The sequence below is a fragment of the Balearica regulorum genome, chromosome 4, assembly GCF_011004875.1.
Source record: "Balearica regulorum gibbericeps isolate bBalReg1 chromosome 4, bBalReg1.pri, whole genome shotgun sequence".
In the NCBI taxonomy this organism is placed as follows: Eukaryota; Metazoa; Chordata; class Aves; order Gruiformes; family Gruidae; genus Balearica; species Balearica regulorum.
The window spans coordinates 36,601,445-36,624,669 of NC_046187.1; the positions used below are offsets into that span (position 1 = coordinate 36,601,445).

At 37.7% G+C, this 23,225-nt stretch overlaps 1 protein-coding gene across 1 annotated transcript in view; it reads left to right on the forward strand.

Annotated features, from left to right (window-relative positions):
- RXFP1 (relaxin family peptide receptor 1) overlaps positions 1-22,868 on the forward strand; it is a 49,705-nt gene extending 26,837 nt beyond the window's left edge. The window contains exons 4-19 of the mRNA XM_075751784.1: positions 5,476-5,580; positions 6,418-6,523; positions 7,816-7,887; positions 9,484-9,555; positions 10,612-10,683; positions 11,529-11,600; positions 12,376-12,450; positions 12,734-12,805; positions 13,273-13,344; positions 14,053-14,124; positions 15,377-15,448; positions 17,484-17,555; positions 17,784-18,013; positions 19,257-19,667; positions 20,180-20,398; positions 22,366-22,868. Of these exons, the coding sequence (XP_075607899.1) occupies positions 5,476-5,580; positions 6,418-6,523; positions 7,816-7,887; positions 9,484-9,555; positions 10,612-10,683; positions 11,529-11,600; positions 12,376-12,450; positions 12,734-12,805; positions 13,273-13,344; positions 14,053-14,124; positions 15,377-15,448; positions 17,484-17,555; positions 17,784-18,013; positions 19,257-19,667; positions 20,180-20,398; positions 22,366-22,667 (2,096 nt within the window). The 3' untranslated portion in view covers positions 22,668-22,868. The remainder of the gene's footprint in view (positions 1-5,475; positions 5,581-6,417; positions 6,524-7,815; positions 7,888-9,483; positions 9,556-10,611; positions 10,684-11,528; positions 11,601-12,375; positions 12,451-12,733; positions 12,806-13,272; positions 13,345-14,052; positions 14,125-15,376; positions 15,449-17,483; positions 17,556-17,783; positions 18,014-19,256; positions 19,668-20,179; positions 20,399-22,365) is intronic.
- The last annotated feature ends 357 nt before the right edge of the window (positions 22,869-23,225 follow it).

The window sequence follows — 23,225 nt, forward strand, 5'->3', positions numbered from 1 at the left end:
AGATTTTCAAGCTTCGTGTGGAAATTTTTCATATATGGCCAAATTTTATTCTTGCTGCCGTTGCCGTTAATCCACGGTATATGACACTGATGTGCAAATATCAGCAAATGGAATAGCATTGCTGAAGTTCTGGAGGCTTTTAATTGATTTTGTTATTGAGATCTTTAAATATTGTTGATAACTAAGAGGAACTTCTACATTTTGCGAGACTTTTGTCTCTTTTGGTCTCCACTGTCAGCTTACTGCTAAGGGAACTTTCAACCAACTCAAGGTTTTACGGATGTATTCACGCTATTAGCTTATTTTAATTTATTCTGTCACATTTATTTAAAAAATTGTAAATACTTCAAGAAAAACAGAATAGAAAATGGAATTAATCTCTATAGATTAAAAGTATTGTTACATAAACTGAAAAACTCCCCTATGCAAGTGTTTCACAGGAATAAAGCTACAATATTGAGAAGATATTTATCTTTCGGAAATTTGAGCCTGCCTATTTTCTTAAAAGTTGCACTCTATTAATTAGGTTGTTTTTAAATCAAGAATAAACTTGTGTAAGCATGTAATCTAGCTCATCCAGAGAAGCATAAACCTTATTTGAATTGATTTGATTCCTATCTGGTTTTCCGTGATTGCATTGTCCCGTACAAGTAGCCAAGCTACATTTGAAGTAATCAGCAGGTAGAGGAAGCAGTCAGTGTGCAGTGACACGCAGCTTGGTGCGGGGTAAGCTGCCTTGGCCGTGACTGGCAGGTGTCCAGTTTATAGGTTCTTCATTTTTTTCCACTTGGTTATCTAAATTGGGGCTGTGAAATTCACCCCCAGAGTTGAATGTTCCAGGCACTGCAACACTCCGCTTTGTAAAAATCTCAGCGTGGTTTTGGTTCTACTGTAAGTTATTAGGCATGCCCCAACTCTGTGGAAAAGGGCAATGATGTTCCTTCATCTGCAAACGTTTTCAAATGAATTGCTTCTTCTCTGGAGGATACAGGTTTTCCTTGTTGTACTAAAAGATATCTTTGTGAAAAGCCTGCAGTAATTTCTTACAGCAAGAGAAAGTATGTTTGAACAATTGGCAGAAAGAAATATGTCCACGGGTTATGGCCACCAACAGCAAAGGTGAAATCAAGGGGTGATGCTGTGTCTCTTTAGAGTGCTTGTGCATTTAACTGATAGTGTTTCTCTGCATAATAACCCATGAAGACATGGCCAAGAGAAAGGGAAAGTCGTATAGATAATGTCCTTTTCCTAAGCTTCAACCTAAATAAGAGATGTATCTTCAATTAAGTAAAGCTGGTATTTTCTTGGATCTGTCACTGAACAGATTATTCAAATCTGTAGTTTGTCAGGATTAACATACCCATTCTCTTTCCCATCAGAAATGGTAATTGACAACTTTTAGCAAGGAACAGTGTGTTAATCAGTAGTCAGATAAGTCCCGTTTACGATTACTTATTTCGCTTATCCCACGTAGGGGAAGATTTGCTGATGCCTTGTTTTCTCAGATCTCATTTTTACAGAAGTGCAGCCAACATAATCTATTTTAGAACTGGCTTGGGAAAAAGTAATTTCTCATCTGAGCTGTACTCCCCCAAATGATAGATTTAGGATTTCAAGACCAGTACTATTACCAGTCATTTCTTAAAGTGTTTGGAGAACCTCGTCTCGACAGAGGTAAACAGGTCACAAACCTACCATATAAACTCTAAACAATCACAAAGTGATTTACAGTTCTGGCGTTGAGTGCTTCACCGAACGGTTGTACTAAATATAGTTATTTGCACAATACATTCTTCTGGGATTTGACAAAACAGTTTGTATAAAATAAAGACTGTCCCAGGCTTGGGCACAAAACTTGAGCCCAAAGCAAACATTTCTGAAGCTTGAAAAACTTTGAATAACTTGTTTTGTTATATTCAGATACGGCTTTGTATGTCTAGTCAAAGGCATGAAAACCAATGCCATGAGAAAAGCCCGTTATTCCAAATGAACTGACCAGAAACTCCAGACAACTGGAATGTTTCCAGTACAAAATAATCCATCTTCTCCCTTCTCTGAGCTTTTTTTTTTTTTCTTCCCCTTTCTCTTTTATGGCCACCCAAAAACACACAGCTGCCTCTCAACTTCCTTGAAAATGGTGGTGAATTTCCCCTTCATGGGGAACCACTTCCTCGTGTAGGAGGCACTGCTCGTGTTTTTTCTCTGCAGATGTGAACCGCAGCGATGGTCACCTCTTGCATGTGCTTTGTCACATGGCAAAGCACTTTCAAAATTCTAAAAGGTGGAATAAAATCTCATCTATCCACTCTTCAGTGTCAGAAGCAGGGAAATGCAGAAAAACAATAGTTTATGTGTTTATTGGCTTACAGGAGGATTAGAATTTATGACTTTTAACTATATATTCAGAATCTGCAGATAAGCGGTTAGTTGTTCAAAACTTTCTGTGAATGTAATTATTAAGTCCAAAAAATATTTTGTGACTGTATTACTGACTGCAAAATATTTATTTGGTATGATTATACTCTAAGAATAATCTCATTTTTAATACATCTTTACAAATTTCTATTCAAAAATCCTCAATTAAAGATTCCTTTCTTTTTAAATCTCATCTCCTCTGCATATACTGTATTCCCATTAGTTTCTTCAGGTCCCGGTTCCCGGATCCAGTCTTGCAAATGAAAGCTAATGGATGTGTTCTAGTTAAATATTCAGAAATAGTGATAGGGGAAACCTCATTACAGCCCCAGCTACAGGGCAGGGGGTTTATGAGGGGCTCACCGCTTGGTGAAGGTTCTGTTCTTATCGCTTCATCAATTATGGATTCCATGCTGCAGTTTTGTGAGGTGGTTCTAAAACTGAACTGCTGAGCATTTAAAACAGGCAGGAGCAATATTTCTGCAGGTTTGCCAACACCTTTCATTTTGTCCAAAATGCATTAGGCTGCTTCTGAATATCAGCTTAATGATCTAACCTGGCAAAAGCTTGTGCATCAGAGCGTACCAGGTGCTCTCGAGGAAGTTAGTAAAATATGCTTAAATGCCTTCCCTCGGTGGGAAGCTGGCATTCTTGCAGGGCATAAATTAATTCACATTAATTTTCAAGTGAAAATTTCAAGATTTTCAAGTCTGTCTTTTCTCTTAATGGAACAATTCCTGAAGACAAAGAGTTTGGGTTGCTTTGAATTGTTTACCTTTTCGATTTATGCATACCAAACGAATAACTAGATAAAAGACAGTTTGCCTGAAGTTACTTAAGCTTTCATAATGTCTATTAATCAGCATGTATAGTACATCTTTTCAGCTGAGGCAGCAGGGGGGCTGGCAGCCCTCGGAACAGCTCTGTCTGCTAGCAGTCCGTGGGCAAATAGGTACTTCAGGAGATGCTCTCAAGGTAATTTCCCTGCCTAGCTGAGAAAACGACAGAGTTGTAATGTGACATGAAAAAGGAGATGCCATTTCAGAATGGGAAAAGTTGCAAAGAAATTATTACATTTTACTTCTCCCTGCCTATTTTGAAGCCAATAGATATAGGAGTAACGTATACTCGGATATGAAGATTTATAGAGAAATGTCTATGAGGAATAGTATTTAAGTATAACGGAACTATTACTGTGTGAAAAGGGGGGCGGGAAGATAATTGCTAACATATCATAAAAGTGAATCTAAGACTGTAATGACTAGTAAAGCAGAGCCATCCTCAGAGATATAATGTTATTTGACAGTAGGTATCATTACAAAGTAATGCTTTCAATTATCACTGATGCTTTGACTCACCAGCTAGTGAGTGCCATCCTAAGGAGCATTTCTGCTACTGGTGCATATTCATTACATAATATGCTTTAAACTAAAAGGATGTGGGTGTTGTCAAAGCTGAAGAGAGGTCAGACTCAAATTAATAAAACTAAAATTGGATCACAGTTTTTAAAGGCAAATTAATTTTCTCTCTCTTTTTTTTCTTTTTCTTTTTTTTTTTTTTTTTTTTTTTGGGTGTGGTGTGTATTTGTGCTCTGTTTTGGAAGTGTTTACCTGATCAGTTAATTTACAGATGTCAGATATACAATAGACTCCCAAAAAAATAGATTGAGAGCTGCCCTGAAGAGAAGAACTTGAGGGTATTGATGGATGAGAAGCTCAACATCAGCCGGCAGTGTGCGCTTGCAGCCCAGAAAGCCAACCGTGTCCTGGGCTGCATCAAAAGAGGCCTGACCAGCAGGTCGAGGGAGGGGATCCTGCCCCTCTACTCCTCTTTTGTGAGACCCCACCTGGAGTACTGCGTCCAGCTCTGGGGGCCCCAGTACAGCAGAGACATGGAGCTGTTGGAGGGAGTCCAGAGGAGGGCCACGAAGCTGATCAGAGGGCTGGAGCACCTCTCCTATGAGGACAGGCTGAGAGAGTTGGGGTTGTTCAGCCTGGAGAAGAGAAGGCTCCAGGGAGATCTAATTGCGGCCTTCCAGTACCTGAAGGGGCCTACAGGAAAGCTGGTGAGGGACTGTTTATCAGGGACTGTAGTGACAGGACAAGGGGGAATGACCTTAAGCTGAAGGAGGGTCAGATTTAGATTAGATGTCAGAAAGAAATTCTTTATTGTGAGGGTGGTGAGGCACTGGAACAGGTTGCACAGTGAAGTTGTGGCTGCCCCCTCCCTGGAAGTGTTTAAGGCCAGGTTGGATGGGGCTTTGGGCAATGTGGTCTAGTGGAGGGTGTCCCTGCCCATGGCAGGGGGGTTGGAACTAAATGATCTTTAAGATCCCTTCCAACCCAAACCAGTTTATGACTCTGTGAAACAGGTCTGCAGTTATTTCCAGCACCTCTGTATCTGGAAATCTCTATTCCTGGGAAGGAACTGAAAGATCCGCCTTTCAATTTTCACCTTTATGGCCATAAACTACTCTCTTCCAGTACATCTATGCACAGTGACCAAACTGGTAATATGGATTAATGCTTTGTTTAAGAAGACGCATATTAAGTTTAACTTAAACACACTGACTTGAATGTGTTACACCATGTCACCCATTCTCTTGAAAAGCAGTGTTCATTGGGCCTTTGTCTAGATTTCCAGGAAAGAAATTACATGCTGTGATAGTGTGAGATAGTACTCTGGAAGAAGAAGTCAGGGTGGTAGTAATCAGTTGAGCTTTCTTGGACAAGTGATAAACCTGCACATTTAAGAAGGTAGGAAAATATATGGTTGCCTCTCATTTTTAGACTCCTACGTAAACAAAAAGTGAAAGATTATACTTTTTTGGTGCAACTCTCATGGAAAATGTCGTTGTTGAAGGTATAATAAGCTGTTGCTACTATGCAGCTCATAATCTCCATGCATACCTGTGATTAAGCAGCTGTATAAAGATAAGGTCATTTAATGGTCTATGAAATGTTCTGAAAAAATCATGCTATTGAGATAAAAATTGAGGCAAAAGTGATGCAATGAAATTTCTATTCTAATGTGTCTTCTATTTGTGGTTTTTTTTATTAGAAGACAACAATGGATGGTCTCTGCAATTTGATAAGCATTATACAAAGGACAAATACAATAAACTGAAATCTCTGTATGCGTTTCAGACGAAGACACCTGAGTGCTGTAAGTAATTACAGATATTATTTGCCTGATTATTACTGATGATTCTTAGAAAGAAATATACAGTACATATGCTCCTTGGAAAGAGAAATGTAGTGCAGTTTCATTTATAGTAAGCCAAAATTAATGTCTCAAACAAATGGATTGAAGCTCATTTCATTTCCAATAAGAGTGATTCATTTTCTGTAAGAGAAGCGTCAAACATGTGCCAATTAGGAGGGCAATATAAATGTTTATCTGGATATATTAATACAGCTGGGAAGACCATGAAACACAAGTTTCAGAGTGAAATGAAGACAGCATTCCTCCAAATTCACTTCTTCGTACATCAAATGGTTCTGCAAACCTCCTCTGCTTCTGCAGGCATTCATCCCCTCATACTGATTTTCTGACTCTGCTGTCCACTGTGAGCAGTACCTTAAAGCACAGACAGGCGGACAGGGAGCAAAGACTTCCTGACCCATTTTCAGCTGGACAGAATTGTGCTCATTCTAGTAAATATAAGAGAACTGAATAATCTAAAGAAGAGCCACAAAAAATTTGAAAAATCATTACCATGCCAGATTCCTGTATATCAAGCCTAGACCTTGAGAGCTTTTACAAGCTCTTTCACAGAGGTCAGGAGGTAACATAATTTTTTGTGTCCCTTTGTATTTATGGTTAGTGTCTTCCCAGGTCTAAATCAATTACATAAAAACGCGTGCTTCAATTTCTGTTCAACCCAGCCTGGTATGTCTGCCTTTGTGCTCGCCGTTCTCTTACACCACGTTTCTTTTCTCCCCATCCCATCGCACCACCCATCCCACCTTTTGCCACGACCATGTGCTTGTTCTCCCGCAGTGGCTGGTGCTGTGCCAGCAGAGTGTACCTGCCAGGGGCTGGAGGTCTTCTGCGATGCTGCCAAATTGCGTGCTGTCCCGTCAGTCTCTTCAAACATAACCATAATGTAAGTAGAGCAGAGCAGTCGTCTCTTGCTCTGTTCTGGCCTGACTACCGATCCTACGACCTCTTCACACCTACAGCCTTATAGTAATGGCCAGTTGGCTCAGCTGGTGTTTGTGAGAGCACAGTGTCTCTCTGTTTACAAGTCCTTTAATGTTTTAAGTGTGGATTTTCCCTGCAGAAAAGGAGAGAATAGGAACTTAAAAACTCTGTGTGAAATAATCGTTTCATGTTTATAACAGTGACTTGAGCTAGCAACAGTTTCAGGAAATCTAAAGAAATCTTCAGAATAAATGTTTCCTTTTAAGACACAATGCTTAAGACCTTTTCATTATTCTATGCACCTGCCTTTATTCCCAGTCTATATTCCTGCCAATAAGGTCAATAACCTTGAACTCAGTGGAACAACCTGCTTGAGCAAATCTTTTTAGTTCTCATCTGATGTCTTGGAATATGTCATTATTTAAAAGGATTTAATCTGGGCTGGGTCATCATACAGATAGGTAAGTGTAAGCCAAACTTTCTGAAGAGATCAAGGAATGGTTGATATTGTTCTTAGGTTGCACATCACCCTTTGAGAAACCATTTTCTCTGGGATGAGCAGAGAGCAGCATCGTGTGTCCTTACCTGAGGATCCTCCCTGTAGAGCAGGGGTACGGATCTTTCTGTTTGGTACCAGTTTGTGCTCACGTGCGGCTGGGCTTCTCCTTGTTGGGTTCCTGTTCGAATACTGCGATACTTCATAACGAAGATTGAGTGGAATGTCAAATATATATTGACACTGGCTGTTGGCTTCGGGTCAACAAAGACTTAAAAAATAATGGCCCAGTTCTAGCTTTAGAAAAAGCAGTGAGTGGGTTCAGCTGGCTTTTGGGCTAGAGTCTCTTCTAATCCAACCATGCCCTGAACGATTTTTGTTCTTGACAGGAAACTTGAGTCGGTGCCCAATGGAGATGGGGCATAGGGACACTTGCACTGGGAAATAAAAGCTGTATGCATTTGAGGTTTGAAATGAATCTGTGGTTTAGTTTATGCTCGTATCTTTTTAACTTTTAGATTTAACTATTATTTTGTCAGTTGCTCTGGGGACATGGAAGAATATTTTTTGATGATAAAGTATTTGGCTTACTGCTGAAATAGATACAAATATTCAGACAAACAGAGGTAGCATATTCAGATGGTTTCATGTTGCTTTTGTTATTTAGCAGTGTGAAAGCTGCTCTTATTGAATAACAGAAGTGGCAGCACTGTAAGAAGCCGGGAGAGTGGTTTTACTGTGTGCTTTCATTCCTACAGGTCTCTTCAGAGGAATCTGCTAAGGAAACTTTCTGCTGACATTTTCAAGAAATACCAAGACCTTAAAAATCTGTAAGGCAGTACTTCAACTTAAAATATCTATTTGGTGCCTTAAATATTCATCCTCTCCCTCTCACATATACACACAGATCTTAACGTCTAAGTGACGACTCTTAGTATACACTCAAAAATTTTGTTTTTTCTTACCCTTCAGTACATTATCTAATTGTGTAACCTGTTTGGCTCAAATAGCTTTATCTGGCATCTCTCTTTTTCAAAACCATAATTTCTGCATATTTAATTTTTTTTTTTTATATTGACTATTTTATACCAGATAAATGCTAAACTTTCACTGTGTCTGAAGGAAGTTACATTTATAATGAACAGTAATATACCAAAAGAAATTCAAGAAGTTCATTCCACAAAATGAAATCTGGAAAAGTTAAACTCCCCACTGTCATGGGGAGTTTACACGGCTCTTGGTTTTACTCCTAATTATGTCTGGCACCAGTTTGATAACGCTTCAACTAGACAAATTGTTACAGCAGTGCAATACTGCGCTACGTTTTATGGTGCCTGACATATGTGTTGTTCAAAAATCATAGCCTTTGACAATTTTGCTTTATATAGAATTAGTAAAATTAAGACTCAAATGCAGAAGTCTAGAGCAGGGCTCTTACGTCACCAATCCAAGGCCCTTGTGTTCCTAGAAGACTTAGTGGACCGTAACTTTTATGGAAACTGTGCTGTACTGCAGCACCATCTGGTGTTCACAGAGTTAAGTACCACTATTAAAGCCTGGAAAGCCACATCTTCATGAAAATAAATAATCGTTAATGTATATTAATATTAATTAGTATTACTGAATTACATTTACTTAATTTCACACATTTCTGAATGATAAGTGTATATTTTCAGAAAGCTTTTGAGCAGTGTTTGACACAAACCCATTTTGTAAAAGCCAATGTCAGATTTCGTATTGCTTTTTAACAGGAATGCATCTGGACACTTTATTGACTGTACTTTAATTTAAATGATTTGTATTTAAATATTTCTTAGAGAATAGCACTATAATGCTTAAAAAATATTTTAGAAGCATTTAACATTTGCAATTGATATTTTTTTAACTTATTTAATCAAAGTAGGCAAAGTCAAATAGAAAGAAAAGAAATATTATTCTTTAGTTTACAGAAAATTAGCAATATTCACTTTATATTTTTATTATACCATCTTAAAAATCCACAATTTTAAAATTCTCTGATACCATAACAAGAACATTCAAAAACTTGTGTTAATTTGACATTTGCCATGCAAAAGTTTGCTTGAGGCAGGGTTCTGGCTAAACATAAAGATCAGGTCACACAGGTGAGAACTGCAAGGTTAGAACCGAAAACAGGAACCACTTTGTTGTTCACCTCAGGCAAAGCAAGTGGCTCTTTGAATGAATTTTGTAATGCTGCTGGGGCAAGGGGTATTTCTTTATTTTGCAGTCTTTGCAACTATAGCTGTGAAATGGGTATTGTCAAATTTAAGATGGAACAAGTTTGACAGCTGCTTTTCAAGTATCACACAGGCATTCAGTTTCGCTGATAGATTTTAATTGGTTATTTATGCTTGCTTTGACTTTGCATGCTTAGAGAATTAATTGTTGTTGGGTTTATCTCTTAGGTATCTTCAGAATAATAAAATCAGAGCTGTATCTGAACGTGCTTTCAAAGGTTTATACAACTTGACGAAACTGTAAGTATTGCTTTTTGAATACTGAAGTAAAGAGCAACAGGAAGAGCTCTGAGAGTTGCTACGGATGTCTCGCTCTTATTTGATTCAATGTCAGGAAGTTGCAAAATGGTCCAAATCTTTAACTCAACGATTGGATTGAGAAAGCAAAGATAGATTAAGAGTTATCGGTGAAGTATCTATCTGTCCAAGTTTATCTGACAGGACAATACTTTGAAAGTACAAGTGGGCTCCATACTTCACCCCAGTTCCCCAAATCTGCAGAATGGAAGAGGAGACAGTATGGTAGTTACCTGCACAAAGTCAGAAGGAATTAAAAAGGAATAAAACAAAAGCAAGAGCTTGCGATGAATGAAAACTCTTTAACATTGTATTTTGGCTTTCAGAAGCAAATCAAAGTAACCAGTATCAGTAGTGAAAAGAACACTATCTTCTTTATTCTGCAGCAGGTTTTGAAAGGTGCTTCCAACTTTTAAGGATAACGCTCAGTGAAAGAGATGACACATAAAATGCATTGTTCAGTTTTTTGTTTCTGCAGTGTTTTTAAAAGGATGTTGTACCTTTTAGTTTTTGGTTCCGTGAGTGGTTGATTATCTGTTATTACAGCTGCTGTTAATTACCTTCCCAGACCCTTTATAGTACACACGCACCCCCACCCTTTCATTTCTGCCTTTCTTTTTCCATGATTCTGGCATCTACATTTGACTAACGTCCTTAGCTGAAACTGAATGGGATCCTGGGAACAGTAATGCAACAAATCACTCTATAAAAGGAAACTGCAAAGAGCCTGACATATGACACAGTGAAAATATTTAGTTTGCTGTGTTTTCTTATAGATACGGCAAAATGTTCTACACAGTTGCTCTGAAAGTCCTCGCTACAGTGTCCCACCTTGCTTTCAGAGAAGGGCATGAAAATTACCCTAATAAAAAATTATAATTATGAAAAATTTTAGGAGTATTCTGATAAACTGTAAAGGAAAAAAAATTAAAATAAATTTTCCACACATCTGATACTAGTTAATTATTCCATTCATTTATCTTTTTGGTCTTGTTTCAGATACCTGAGCAACAACAAGATAACCAGTTTGAAGCCTGGTGTCTTTGAAGATCTCCACAAACTGGAATGGCTGTACGTATTTTTCTGATTTGTATGTTTGTTTTCTGAAGGAATGATGAAAGCAAGACAAAGAAATATTTGGATTGCTTTCTTTTTTGTGCATGGCAGTACTTCATACTAGATAATAACCAAGTAACTCCTGTTACACTGCGTGAGGTAAAAATCCAATTGACTTTGGTGAGAGTATAAATTAGTTCTTGGGCCTTAATGATTCCAATGACTGATGACTTTTACAATACTAAATAATGTTTATTAGTAATTGATTGCTACAAATTAATATGAGAAATAACTCAGATACTATAAAATAGTAGAAAGATAATTTTTTGGGCAGGTCTTTCCCTGTAAATAGTGCTTGAAAATGTCCCAGACAAAATTACTGTCATAATCTGAAATATAGGTTTAGTACTGCTTTTCAGACAGATGAAATGAAATACTGTTTTGACTCAGTAAAGTTATTAAAAATAAGCAAGTAATAATATGCCTAAGATTTTTCTGTGTGTTTTGAACTGATGGATTGCCGTGGAATGCCATTATGTGGTGCTGCTTTGTTTTCACAGAGAATTCATTCAAATTCTTGATCAAAGAATTTTAAAAAGTGGAAAGAAAAGACTTTTTTTCTAAATTGAAAGCAATTATTTTCTCTAAGTTAATTTTATTTTTTTTTTTATCAAATTCTTCTGAAAGGAAATTAATTCAATGTATACCCTGACCTGCTATGGAGTAGTACATTATTTTTTTAAGTAGTTTGAATAGGCATTTGAAGCAATCCACTTCAAAGTCTGTTATTTTTTTATCATCTGTTCAATTTAAGACTGCAGTCAGTTATCAATCTGATATTGATTTGCTGTAATTTATAGGATAATTGAAAATAATCGGATAAATCGGATCTCGCCATTAACATTTTACGGACTCAAATCACTTATTCTCCTGTAAGTATGGAATAAGAGCCAAAAGTGTTATTTAAAAGAACAGAATAGAAAGAGCAGATATATAGATAGATATATATATATGAAAACCTTTTTGTAACGACTGCGAAGTGCTAGCAGTACACCTGCTGCCTTTTTCTTACCCCCAGGCAAGATGTGCTGGAGTAGGAAGATTTGGCAGCCACGGGCATGCGGTGTTTGGAAAAGTGTGAGGAGATGGGTGGGGAAAATGATAAAAAGACAATGTCACTGAGAGGGCAAGGACACGGCAGCTGCAGCAATGGGTGCCAGCTGTCCTACCAAGCCACGGTGCAGGAGGTGGGGGGCCCCCCGGCAGCCGCCCAGCCTCCCTCCCTGAAACCCTGTCCGCAACCTGCCGCTGCCCCTCCAGACCCAAACACGAGGGACTCCCTTCCCCTGCAGCCAGAGGGAAACCTCCCTCCGTTTCCCCCTTCCTCCCTCACCAACAGAGGTTAGGTGCAACGATAGAATAGTCAAAATACTCATATTGACTTGCCCTGCTTTACTGAAAAACAGCGAGGTGAACATCTTTCCTTTACCTGGTAATCAACAAGTTAAGGATAAAATACTGCTCCGCAGAATGCCGTAGGGAAAATATGTAGAAGTCTAAGAAAATAATACTACCTCCAAGACTATGAAAAAAGAATCAAGCCTTGACTGTCTTTTTTTCCAAAGTACAAACTTAAGAGAGATTATTTTCTTCTGTAATATAATTTTTGGCAAGTATAGCCAGCTATACATTTTTTCTTTTTTTCAGAGAGATGATTAATAATTCTCTTGCTCATTTGCCTGATAAACCTCTGTGCCGATATATGCCAAGACTAAACTGGCTGTAAGTCTACCTTATTTCACTAGAAATTATTGTTTTGTCATCATCTTATGGCGCTTCCACGCCACTTTTTCTAATGGGGTGCTGGCTCTTACAGAGTGCCTGCTGGGTCACTGCGGGGTTGATGACCTGAAGTCATCAACTAGGTGTGTGGAAAATCAGATGTCTGGTTCCCACTCTCTTTTGTGCAGTCATGAAGTTCTGGTAGTATTTTTCTTTAATTACCTTAGAGTAAATGCCACCTTGATTTATTTTCAGTGATTTATGTTTTGTTTTTATATCCCAGAGACCTTGAAGGCAACCATATCCATCATGTAAGAAATGTCACTTTCATCTCCTGCAACACTCTAACTGTGCTGTAAGTAATAGGATATGCTAGCCAGCCAGAGTGAGATATGATTGTGCTGAACCGTCAACTGATTCATTACAGCTAATATAAAAGCTTCCCGAGTATCACGGTTATTTAGATCTCAAGGAGATTAAATCAAAATGCTTGGTCTTAAATGACTGCCATACGCAATAACCACTGTTCACATTTATAGCAAAGTTAAGCATTGATATATGCAACTATATGAAGTGATACGACTGACAGTAAGATTTAGAAATGTATTTATGTATATGCGCAAATACATGCATGTCTAGACACCAGAAGTTATCCATCACGTGGTGAAATGGTAAGCTGCTCGATCCGATTAGGTCGTTAACTGAATTGGGCAAATATTTGAAGATGCAGAGAAGAGAGAAATTTTAAAGTTTATAAAAAGTTTCCTCCAAAACCAAACAGATGTCAAGAAACAATAACATAAGTTTGTTTTATTCTTTCAGGGTGTTGAGACAAAATAAAATCAGCTCTTTAAATGAAAACAGCTTTTCTTCTCTCCAGATGTTAGATGAATTGTGAGTTGATTTCTTCTCTTACTTGTATCACAAGTTACAAAGTTTTATAATTCATATTGCAAATATCATTTATCATAAATTCTATTTCATATAACGTGCTCTGGAGACAGCACTCGTCTCAGGGTTTTTTCTATGTATTTAACAGGAAAGAAATAGACAATAAAATACGTACCCTGTATCAATATCAGGGTTTTTGCTCAAAAGATCGATGTGTTCCCTGAACAGAATAACGTTAATTAACCTTACATCACCACAGTCTAGGTGCGTGTGACCTTTACTCCTCTGTCCACAGTCATCAGGATTTACGTTTAGTGGAAATAAGAGCAAGGTTGAGAGAAGAACTAAAAGATGTGCTGGCTAGCCCATGTGAAAGAATTCCCATCATGAAATAATATGTTTGATTTATTTACAAGTTCCTACAGCACAACTTAAGCACAACTTTCTTTCTGATGTAAAAAAATAATTAAAAACTATTTATCTAGCGGCATGTCTGAACTAACTAGACAAAGACAGATCTGATGGATCTAGCTTCCCACCCTGCTTTAACAGCATTCTTTTATAGTCCAAGTTTCTGATAACCCATGTAATAAATAACGTGCTATTTAGGAAATAAAATAAAACTGTGTGTCTTGAAACGGCAAAACTGTTCGGTAAAATCACTGAGCCTAGTAAGAACTTACTGTATCCTACCTGTGGCTGTTTCTGCAGAGATTTGGCTAGCAACAAGATTGAATCACTTCCTCCGTATTTATTTAAGGATCTAAAGGAGCTTTCACAACTGTAAGGATTCTTGATTATTAATATATATAACTGTATATTACTTATTCAATGTGATGCTTTCAGTTATGAATGCTGGGAAAGAAAAGATCACCTTTGTTTGTATGCATCATTTAAGCTCTGCCTAAAAAATACTTAAGCCAAAAATAATTCAATATAACATTTTGCCTGGAATAGTTTCGTAAAAGATGTGTATTTGCATGTCTTGAAAGATAGAAAGTTCAAATTCTGCTTTTTTTCTAGATCTTGTTAGCATATACAAAATGAGCTATGTTAGCTGTATCATGAGAAATTAATAATTTGATGGGAATGTTTAATGTGATATCAAGATGTGGCTCTAAAAATAGACCATAAGCATGTAAGAGCATCATACAGATGCCTTGTTTGCAACTGCTTTTTTCCTGTGAAAGAGTTCCAAAAAAGCATAAGGCATTACAAAACCAGAAAGGTGTTCTCCCTTCTTCTCATGATGCATATATAGCCAAATTCTCCTATGCTGCTGCTGGGAAGTCCCAGTCTTTCTCGCATAATCTGAAAGAAGCACTAGTCACAAAATTGAAGACCTCTCCGGAGGAGGGGAGGTAGTATGAGGAATAATTTATTTTTGTGCTTTTCCAGCATCCTTGGGATCCATCATATTACACTGGAGCAACCAACTGTGTACAGCTGCATTTCTTGAGTTTGCGCATTTTAATTACAATATCAAAACAAAAACATAAGGAAAAGTTCTAGGCAGAAGTAAAAGGGGATGTACATAGAAACTCTCTTACACAGAGAGATACCATCTAATACTAATGTCTATTTTTACATTCCACTGCCTCCATCTCTTCTTGAACTCACACAAATGATTACAAAAAAACTGATTTTAGTAACTAGCAAAAGCAAGTGTAATTTATGTCTAAATGCATGCAGTTCAGCTACGTCCTTTTACTTGAAAAACAAGTCCTGGAAGTTTAATAACTAAATATTTCTATAGTCAAAACCTTTAAGCAGCAGGCTGGGGGAGACAGTTGTGTGTGTACGTGTGTGCGTACGTGGCAATAGCATGTCTGTGAAGCATCTGACTACTCTTTCCACTGGCTTAACGAGCTGAATCACGCTAAGTGAATGTTACCATTTGCAGCTGTAACTGCCAATTGTACGAGTTCTTCACGCAGGATTGGAAAAGCAAATGGATGACATAGTTTGACTTTATTTTTAGAAAAAGCTGCAAGGAAGATGCACAAAGTTACTTATGTCACTGTTGTATTTACAGGAACCTTTCTTACAACCCAATCAAGAAAATACAAATAGACCAGTTTGACTTTTTAATTAAACTCAAATCCCTGTAAGTATCAAGTTTTTATATTTTAGCTATATTTTCATTGTGATTATGCGCTTCTCCTTCAGAAGTACATGATCCAGAACATGTTTTATAAGAAATTGCCCTTGAAGTAGTTTATAGTTTTATTGACGATCCTCAACAATTTGAGCCTGGCAAAAAATTACTAGCAATACTCAAATTTTCCTTCCCGAAAATACCAGTTTCATAATGGAAGTTTTTCCAAGACAAAGAGATCATAAATTCAGCTTAGAGAAGGACATTTTCTTTTCTGCTATTACAGAACAAGATTAATGCAACCCTTGTTTGATCGTGCACAATTTGTTCACTGGGCTTAAGGATCGTGCAGGGTTCAGTTGTGCTATAAAGGCCATGGGCAGGTACCATGAGCATAGGTAAAGACAGGAATGATAAAGGAATTTGGTATATGTGCAAGTTTGGGGACATACTTCCATTCTTACGGAATCTACTGCCAAGACCATGAAAAGAACAATATAAACCAAGTACGATTCGGCTGCCATGCCAGAGGGAGGTGGGACTTTTACAAACCTTTTTGAAGACTTTAGAGGGAGGTTTTGTGGGTGCACTAACACAGCAGCTTGAACTTGAAGTCTGCCAGAAGAGACCTTCCTAAAACTGTGCGATAATGGAGCAACACTCTTGCAAATCTGAAACTATCCTGCAGTAGGTTTAAGTACATCTTCACAGGCCACTGCATGTCTGCAATAACCAGCTTGGTAGAGCACGGCATTGGTTCTTGTCAGTCATCGTTTCAAAATGGTGGTGGAGATCCAAAAAAGAGATGCCTCCTTAGATAGGAGCATAATAGGAGTTTATGAACTGACTCCTGAGAAGCAGCCAGCAGTGCACAGACCTTTGTTGGCCAGTCCAGCTTCCTTACAGTGATTTGGAATCCAGTGGCCAATTTCAACTAAATTTGGTAAATGGCTAATGATCTGAACATACTAAATCTGTACAAGTTTCATGAAAATAAGCAGCTGAGCACAGAAAAGAATAATTAATTACCTCCCTAACAGTCAGGCTACAACATATATTTTATCTACTATTTAACACCAAAGAACTCATGCAATTGACCATGGCCTTTCATATTTTTAAGTTGAGAAAATTATTAAATCTTGAGAGAGATCTGTAGGAAACTGTATGTTTCAGCACCCAGCCAGGGTCAACCTACCACAGCCTCTTTCCTAGATTAAAATAATAAGAATAGCTGGGGAAAGCACAAGCCAGGATTCAGTGCAGTGCTTAAATAAAACTAACAAATTTCCATACCTGGGGCTTTCTTCTTGTCTCCTAGCAAAACTACTCACCAGCCCAAAGCGACTAACCAGTAAGACTGGTACCTTTCTCCACTTTTGCTTAAATATGTTCAGAACTTATGGGAATATTGCGCTCAAAGCATTGAAAGGTGAATTGAAACAAGGCTCCCCACAAGAAGAACCAAAGACCTCTGCCTGATCTAGGACTGCAGGGGAAATAATAGTGCTGATTTCAATATATTAAAAATAAAATAAGAAATCCCATCTACGTGTCACAAGAAAGTCAGCGCTTTCCCTTACATGCCATGTTCTGGGTCCCAGCTTCCTGCTGCTCTTGACACGATGAGGACTGAATTCCTGCAGTGATTTGTTTGTCTAGTACAGCACTCTAGGATAAAAACAGAAGAGACATGTAAAACATTACTCTTGGAACAAGCTATTATTTTCCCAGAGATGATGAAAGAGCATCAGTAGAACAATACTTTGGAAGGGCAACATAATAATCGGAGATTGCACTGCTGAGAGCAGTAAAAGATCCACCTTCATGATTTTGGAAGAACAGTGAGTTTAAGGGCAATTCATTTTATTCAACTTCAGCTTTCACGCAGACTTTCTGTTCAAATTTCAAAGGGATGACAGATTCTGTGCAATGAAAGTGCATGTCTAGTTACATATAATCACAGAAACACAATTAAACGCTCATAAAGTTTGTTCTTTTACTACTGAGATTCTATTGCCTTTTATTGAGAGTATATTGTTTACAGCAGCTTGGAGGGCATTGAAATCACAAACATCCAGAGAGGAATGTTCAGACCCCTTAGAAACCTTTCCCACATGTAAGTAGATTATTCCAGTTTGCTTTTTTTGGTCTGATTTTTACAATTTACGGAATACTGAAAATAATAGTGTATGCAAAGCGGCATGTGAGCAGATGTCGAATTTGACAGTTTTTAATTAATTTTTCTTCTTTCAGAATATGTTTTCTGAGTAGTCACTGGAGAGCTTTGATATTCTGGTAACCAAGCTAAAACCATTTCTTCTTTGTTTTTCTTTCTCACAACCAGATATTTTAAGAAATTCCAGTACTGTGGATATGCCCCTCATGTGCGCAGCTGTAAGCCCAATACTGATGGGATTTCATCCCTTGAGAATCTTTTAGCCAGCATCATACAGAGAGTGTTTGTCTGGGTTGTCTCTGCCATCACCTGCTTTGGAAATATTTTTGTTATCTGCATGAGGCCTTACATTAGATCGGAGAATAAGCTCCACGCCATCTCAATAATGTCTCTCTGCTGTGAGTACTCCATGCATAAAAGAATATTGGTTTAATCTGCTCGTCACATGTATGATATTTGTTGTTATAATGTAGTGACATATTTCCAGCACTGGATTAACTAAGCTTTCATGTTGTTGTGAATGACAATACAAAACGCTGTGTACCTTATGCATTGGGAGGTCTCGTTAGATGCTGCTTTTGTTCTGTACTGATAGGCAGTTGATAATTCCAAAGGTTTCACATTTGATTTTAATGCTGCAGGTTTAATTCACACTTTCTTCAGCAAGGAGAAATAAAATTCCAAATTTTTCAAAGGCCCATAAACCTAAATTACACCACGCATTTTTGAGTAAATAGCAATTTGTGCATGTAAACATTGTGTTCAAGATAGTTATTCTATTTTTCGCACGAGCAAAAGGTTACTTATGCAAATATAGAAAAACAATCACTCCTAGCTGCCCAATATTAAGAATTAGGGGGGTTTTAATTTTTGTCCTAAAAGCAAGACACCTTTATGGGCAAACTATTCGGCAGTACAGTCACCATAGTCTCGAGTACCCTGTGTCAATACAGGAGAGCCTACAAGCATTTCACAAATGCAATTAGTTGCATTTTGAAAGATAATCGTGAACGGAGTATAAAACGATTGCAACATTTCTAAACACAGCATGTCAGTCATTTTGAAACTTTGTTGTTTCCATGGGAACAATCTGAATGTGATGCAAAACTTCTAACCCAAGTACCTGAGAAGCCTTCAGCTTTGTGTTGACAGCTCCTCTTCCCTTACTAGGCATGCACATCAGTTTTGAACTACCATAAGGTGGACAAACCAAAACTAAACTTTGAAGCCAGCAGAGATGCCCTACTCAGAACAAATTATCTTAAGCCAAATGTCAATATGGAAAGGAATAAGACCGAATAAAAAAAAAGGTTGCAAGAATATTTCTATAAATGAAGCCGTACCTTTTTCTACTTGCAAATCCATTTATCTGAGCTTCAAAAGATCAGGTTGGAAACAAGTATGAAACATAGACTGTCAGTCCAAATGAAAATTTAAAACAAAAAAAGGAACAGAACTGAATTATATTGCCTTAATTGTAATTCACAATAGCATTCCAACTATAACATTGACTTTATATATTAGCTGACTTATTAATATGTACTCATATATATGTGTGCATGTCTGTTTTCCAATTTACATATACACAGAGAATGGGAAATTCAGATGTGTAAATAATGATGTTGAGCACTGTGCCCACAGGTGCTGACTGTCTGATGGGAATATATTTATTTGTGATTGGAGCTTTTGATCTTAAATATCGCGGAGAATACAACAAGCACGCTCAGTTGTGGATGGACAGTATACATTGTCAATTGGTGGGATCGCTGGCTATTCTGTCTACAGAGGTGTCAGTCTTACTGTTGACTTACCTGACTTTGGAAAAATACATCTGCATAGTTTATCCTTTTAGGTGTTTGAAGCCCAGAAAACGCAGGACAATTTCCATTTTGGTTCTTATCTGGATAATTGGGTTTGCTGTTGCTTTTATCCCACTGAGCAATAAGGAATTTTTCAGGAACTACTATGGCACCAACGGCGTCTGTTTTCCTCTTCACTCAGAACAAACAGAAAGTTCAGGAAGTCAGATTTATTCTGTTGTCATTTTTTTAGGTAAGTAGCATTTCTTCTTTATATATGATTGCGTTGCATATGAACTTAACTCTCAAGCAAATAAGATAGCTTTGCTGTGATGTTCACACCTCGTATATAGATGCTCCAGCAAGCACTTACACACTTTTTCCAGCCTGAATATTGTACTATATTAGATAGATACTTACGTACCTCAAAATGCATGAAGGGCTGAGAAAGTAGGAAGAAATTAATGGCCGTTAAGTTCCTGAATGAACAGACTTTCCCAGGGCAGTAGAGCAATGGTAAGACCAGAGGAGAACTACGTGGTTTGGATCAGATGGCAGCAATTTATCAGGTGGCGATGAATGAAACAAATACCCGAGTAGAGATGAAAATTCAGTGTTCAGGTGAAGACAGACTCAGATCTTCTTAATTCTATGGGACTAGCAGGTTAGATGAAACATTTTTCTTTACTACCCAGCCTGCAAATAGGTGATGTGGAATTGCCATTATGCTGTTAAATTATAACTAATTTTAACTTCTTTAAACAGGTGTAAACTTGGCAGCTTTCATCATCATTGTGTTTTCCTATGGGAGTATGTTCTACAGTGTTCACCAAACAGCTATTACGGCTACTGAAATTCGGAATCATATTAAAAAAGAGATGATCCTTGCTAAACGTTTTTTCTTCATTGTATTTACTGATGCACTATGTTGGATACCCATTTTTATTTTGAAACTCCTTTCTTTACTTCAAGTAGAAATACCAGGTATATCCTTTCTTTTGTGAGGTTGTTTCAACCGTATCTGTATGAAGAGTGCTGTTTCTACTTTAGAAGAAAAATAATTGAATATATTGAACTATGTTACTATAATGAACTGTTATATATCTATATATATGTACACACAATATAAAGAACTCTACAGTTTTACTACTGCATTGAACTATATTACTATAATCATCAAAGATTAGTCACCTTAGAGTCAGCAAAAAAACCAAAACCCAAAATTCAAATTATTAAGTCTACCTCCATAGAATATCTATAAAATGTACAAAATGTATTTGAAAACCAAGGCTGAATTGCATTGACTTTTCTCATCTTACAGCTTTTGCTCTTTCTGTTGCCTAAATACAGCTCAGGACAATACAGTGTTTCCTATCTTGATTTAACAATATAATAGTTATCCTGAAATAAGTTTCTTTTACGAACTGGTACTCATAGTTCAAAACATTAAGTTATATAAAGCTCTGTTTACCTTTCTTATGCTATTAATATATTCCCATATAAAAATAACATAACCTAAAAGATTAAAAAATGTACCTTATTTTATTCCTTCTCTTTGGAATACCAGTACATGCCAGAAAAGTAGTCTCTTTAAGTAGGGCTTGCAAACCCTGTTAGAAAGACCATGTGAACATGAACAGTACCATCAGCAACAGCGGATTCAGACTCAACGTACAGATATGTGTCACAATACTACGTCAGTGAGAAAACATTATAGCTCAGAGGATTTTGTCTTATGTGCTGACCAGGAGTGTTGGGAGTTACCTTTTCAAAGTTTTGACTTGCGTTTCAAATGTCTGAAACTTACATTGATTATGACAAGTATTTTCAGTTATTTTAAATCTTCTAAAATGCTTCTTCGTGATCAAAACACCTAAGAAATTTCAAGGAAAATACTGTGAAAAGTAGAAGCAGATGTATTCTGAGTCAAGAAACCTTGCTGAAGTGCAGGGTGATCTTGGGTTCAGCAAATGAATGTTCTGCATTGGATAAACCAGGTTAAACAGTAATTACTCATTTCATAAAATTAAAGACATCACAGATAGCTGCCTGAGTTTGCAGAAATTTTAAACCCTATTTGGTAGCATTTATTTTTCTTTGAGGAAGGGAGAATGAATTAAGTTTTTTGTGCAGGTTGGAACAGTTCTATAATCATTTTATAAACCAAATACTGCAACGGAGGGCACCCACTAACATCTTTCAGCACTTTAATCCTGTCCCTTCTCTGCCAGCCCCTCAGGTAACAAGCTGACTTACCCCCCAAACAGTGAGGATGAAGAGGAAGGGATGAAAAAATGCACACAGACCCTGATATAGGCAGAACAGGAAACCTTTAAAAGGAGGACAGTGTGAACACAGAAACTCTTACCAACAGGGCAAAAAGGAAATAAGGATGATGTTTATAATGCCCTTTGCAGGGGCAAGAACACAGAAGTCGTGGTGCAGAGGAGAAAACCAACCTCTGAGGGGATACAGGGACTGGAGGATATTGCTTTGCAGGACAGGACATCAGGGACATCTTTAGGATTGGATGCCACTAGTGGTGGGAAGAGGATGGGGAACGGCAATCACAGGAAGAGACAGGGAGAGCAAAGCAGAGACAAAAGGTTTTGGGGCAAGAAAATGGGGCCCAGCCAGAACAAGAAGTGTGCCAGGGCAAATTGGGAGTGATGGTACAGAAAAGTAAAAGGGATAAATAGAACTACTGGGAGGGTAAAAAAAAGGCTGGTTTTGCAGCGCGTCCTGGAAACAAAGGGAGGTAAGAGGGCAGTGCAACCATAACAGTGAGGAGAAAAAGAAAAGTATGTGTTATGACATGAACTCAGCCTAGGAGCGCATGATCACCCTGCTCACCAGGAAGCTGTGCTGCATAGGCATCAAGTGCTTGTGTGATTAATGGGTACAAAAGCTGGAATGGATGTTACAGTTTCCTTTCTTTTTCCCTCCCTAAGGTACCATAACTTCTTGGGTGGTGATTTTTATACTGCCAATAAATAGTGCTTTGAATCCTCTTCTCTACACTTTGACTACACGACCTTTCAAAGAAATGATTCATCAGGTTTGGTATAATTACAGACAAAGAAGATCCAAAAGAGGTAAAGGCAGTAAGAAAACATATGGTCCGTCATTCATTTGGGTAGAGATGTGGCCAATCCATGAAATCACGCCAAAGCTAACCAAGCCTGTGCTTTGTACAGACTCCTCTGATGCTTCGGTGACTACACAGTCAACAAGACTAAATTCATACACGTAAATACATTTTGAATCTTCATGGTGACATCTGCACTGTTAGCTTCACATCTGTGGGCTTACTGCTTTACAGCAATGAGGAAAAACGAGGGAGGAAAAATGGCACCTGGGCTTGTGAACCAAAGCAGGAAGAAGAGGGAGCAGTGTGTCCGTTCGCAGGTAGAACTGACACAACAACAATTTTACCATCTCATGGCAGTACCTGACATTTTGACAACTCATTGTCAAAGTCAGTTGTTTCGTTTCTTCCTCCCAGAAGCCAAGAATGTGGAAAAAAAGCCAAACCCAACAAACAAACCGAATTGTCATTTAAAACATCTCACCCTGAAAGCACAATGTTTCAAAATCACCTATCTTGGGGGGGGGGGGGGGGGGGAGATTATTTCCATTAAACTTTTTTTTTTTAAACTCCCCATTTCAACAGCTGAATTTTTTAGAGATGATTGGTTTTCTCATTAAGAATTTGTTTTTTCTCCTCAAAATTTCTGACTGGCTATATTTAGGCTACATCAGCTTTAGGGAGAAATAGTCCTAAGAAAAATACTTAGATTTCATAATTAGA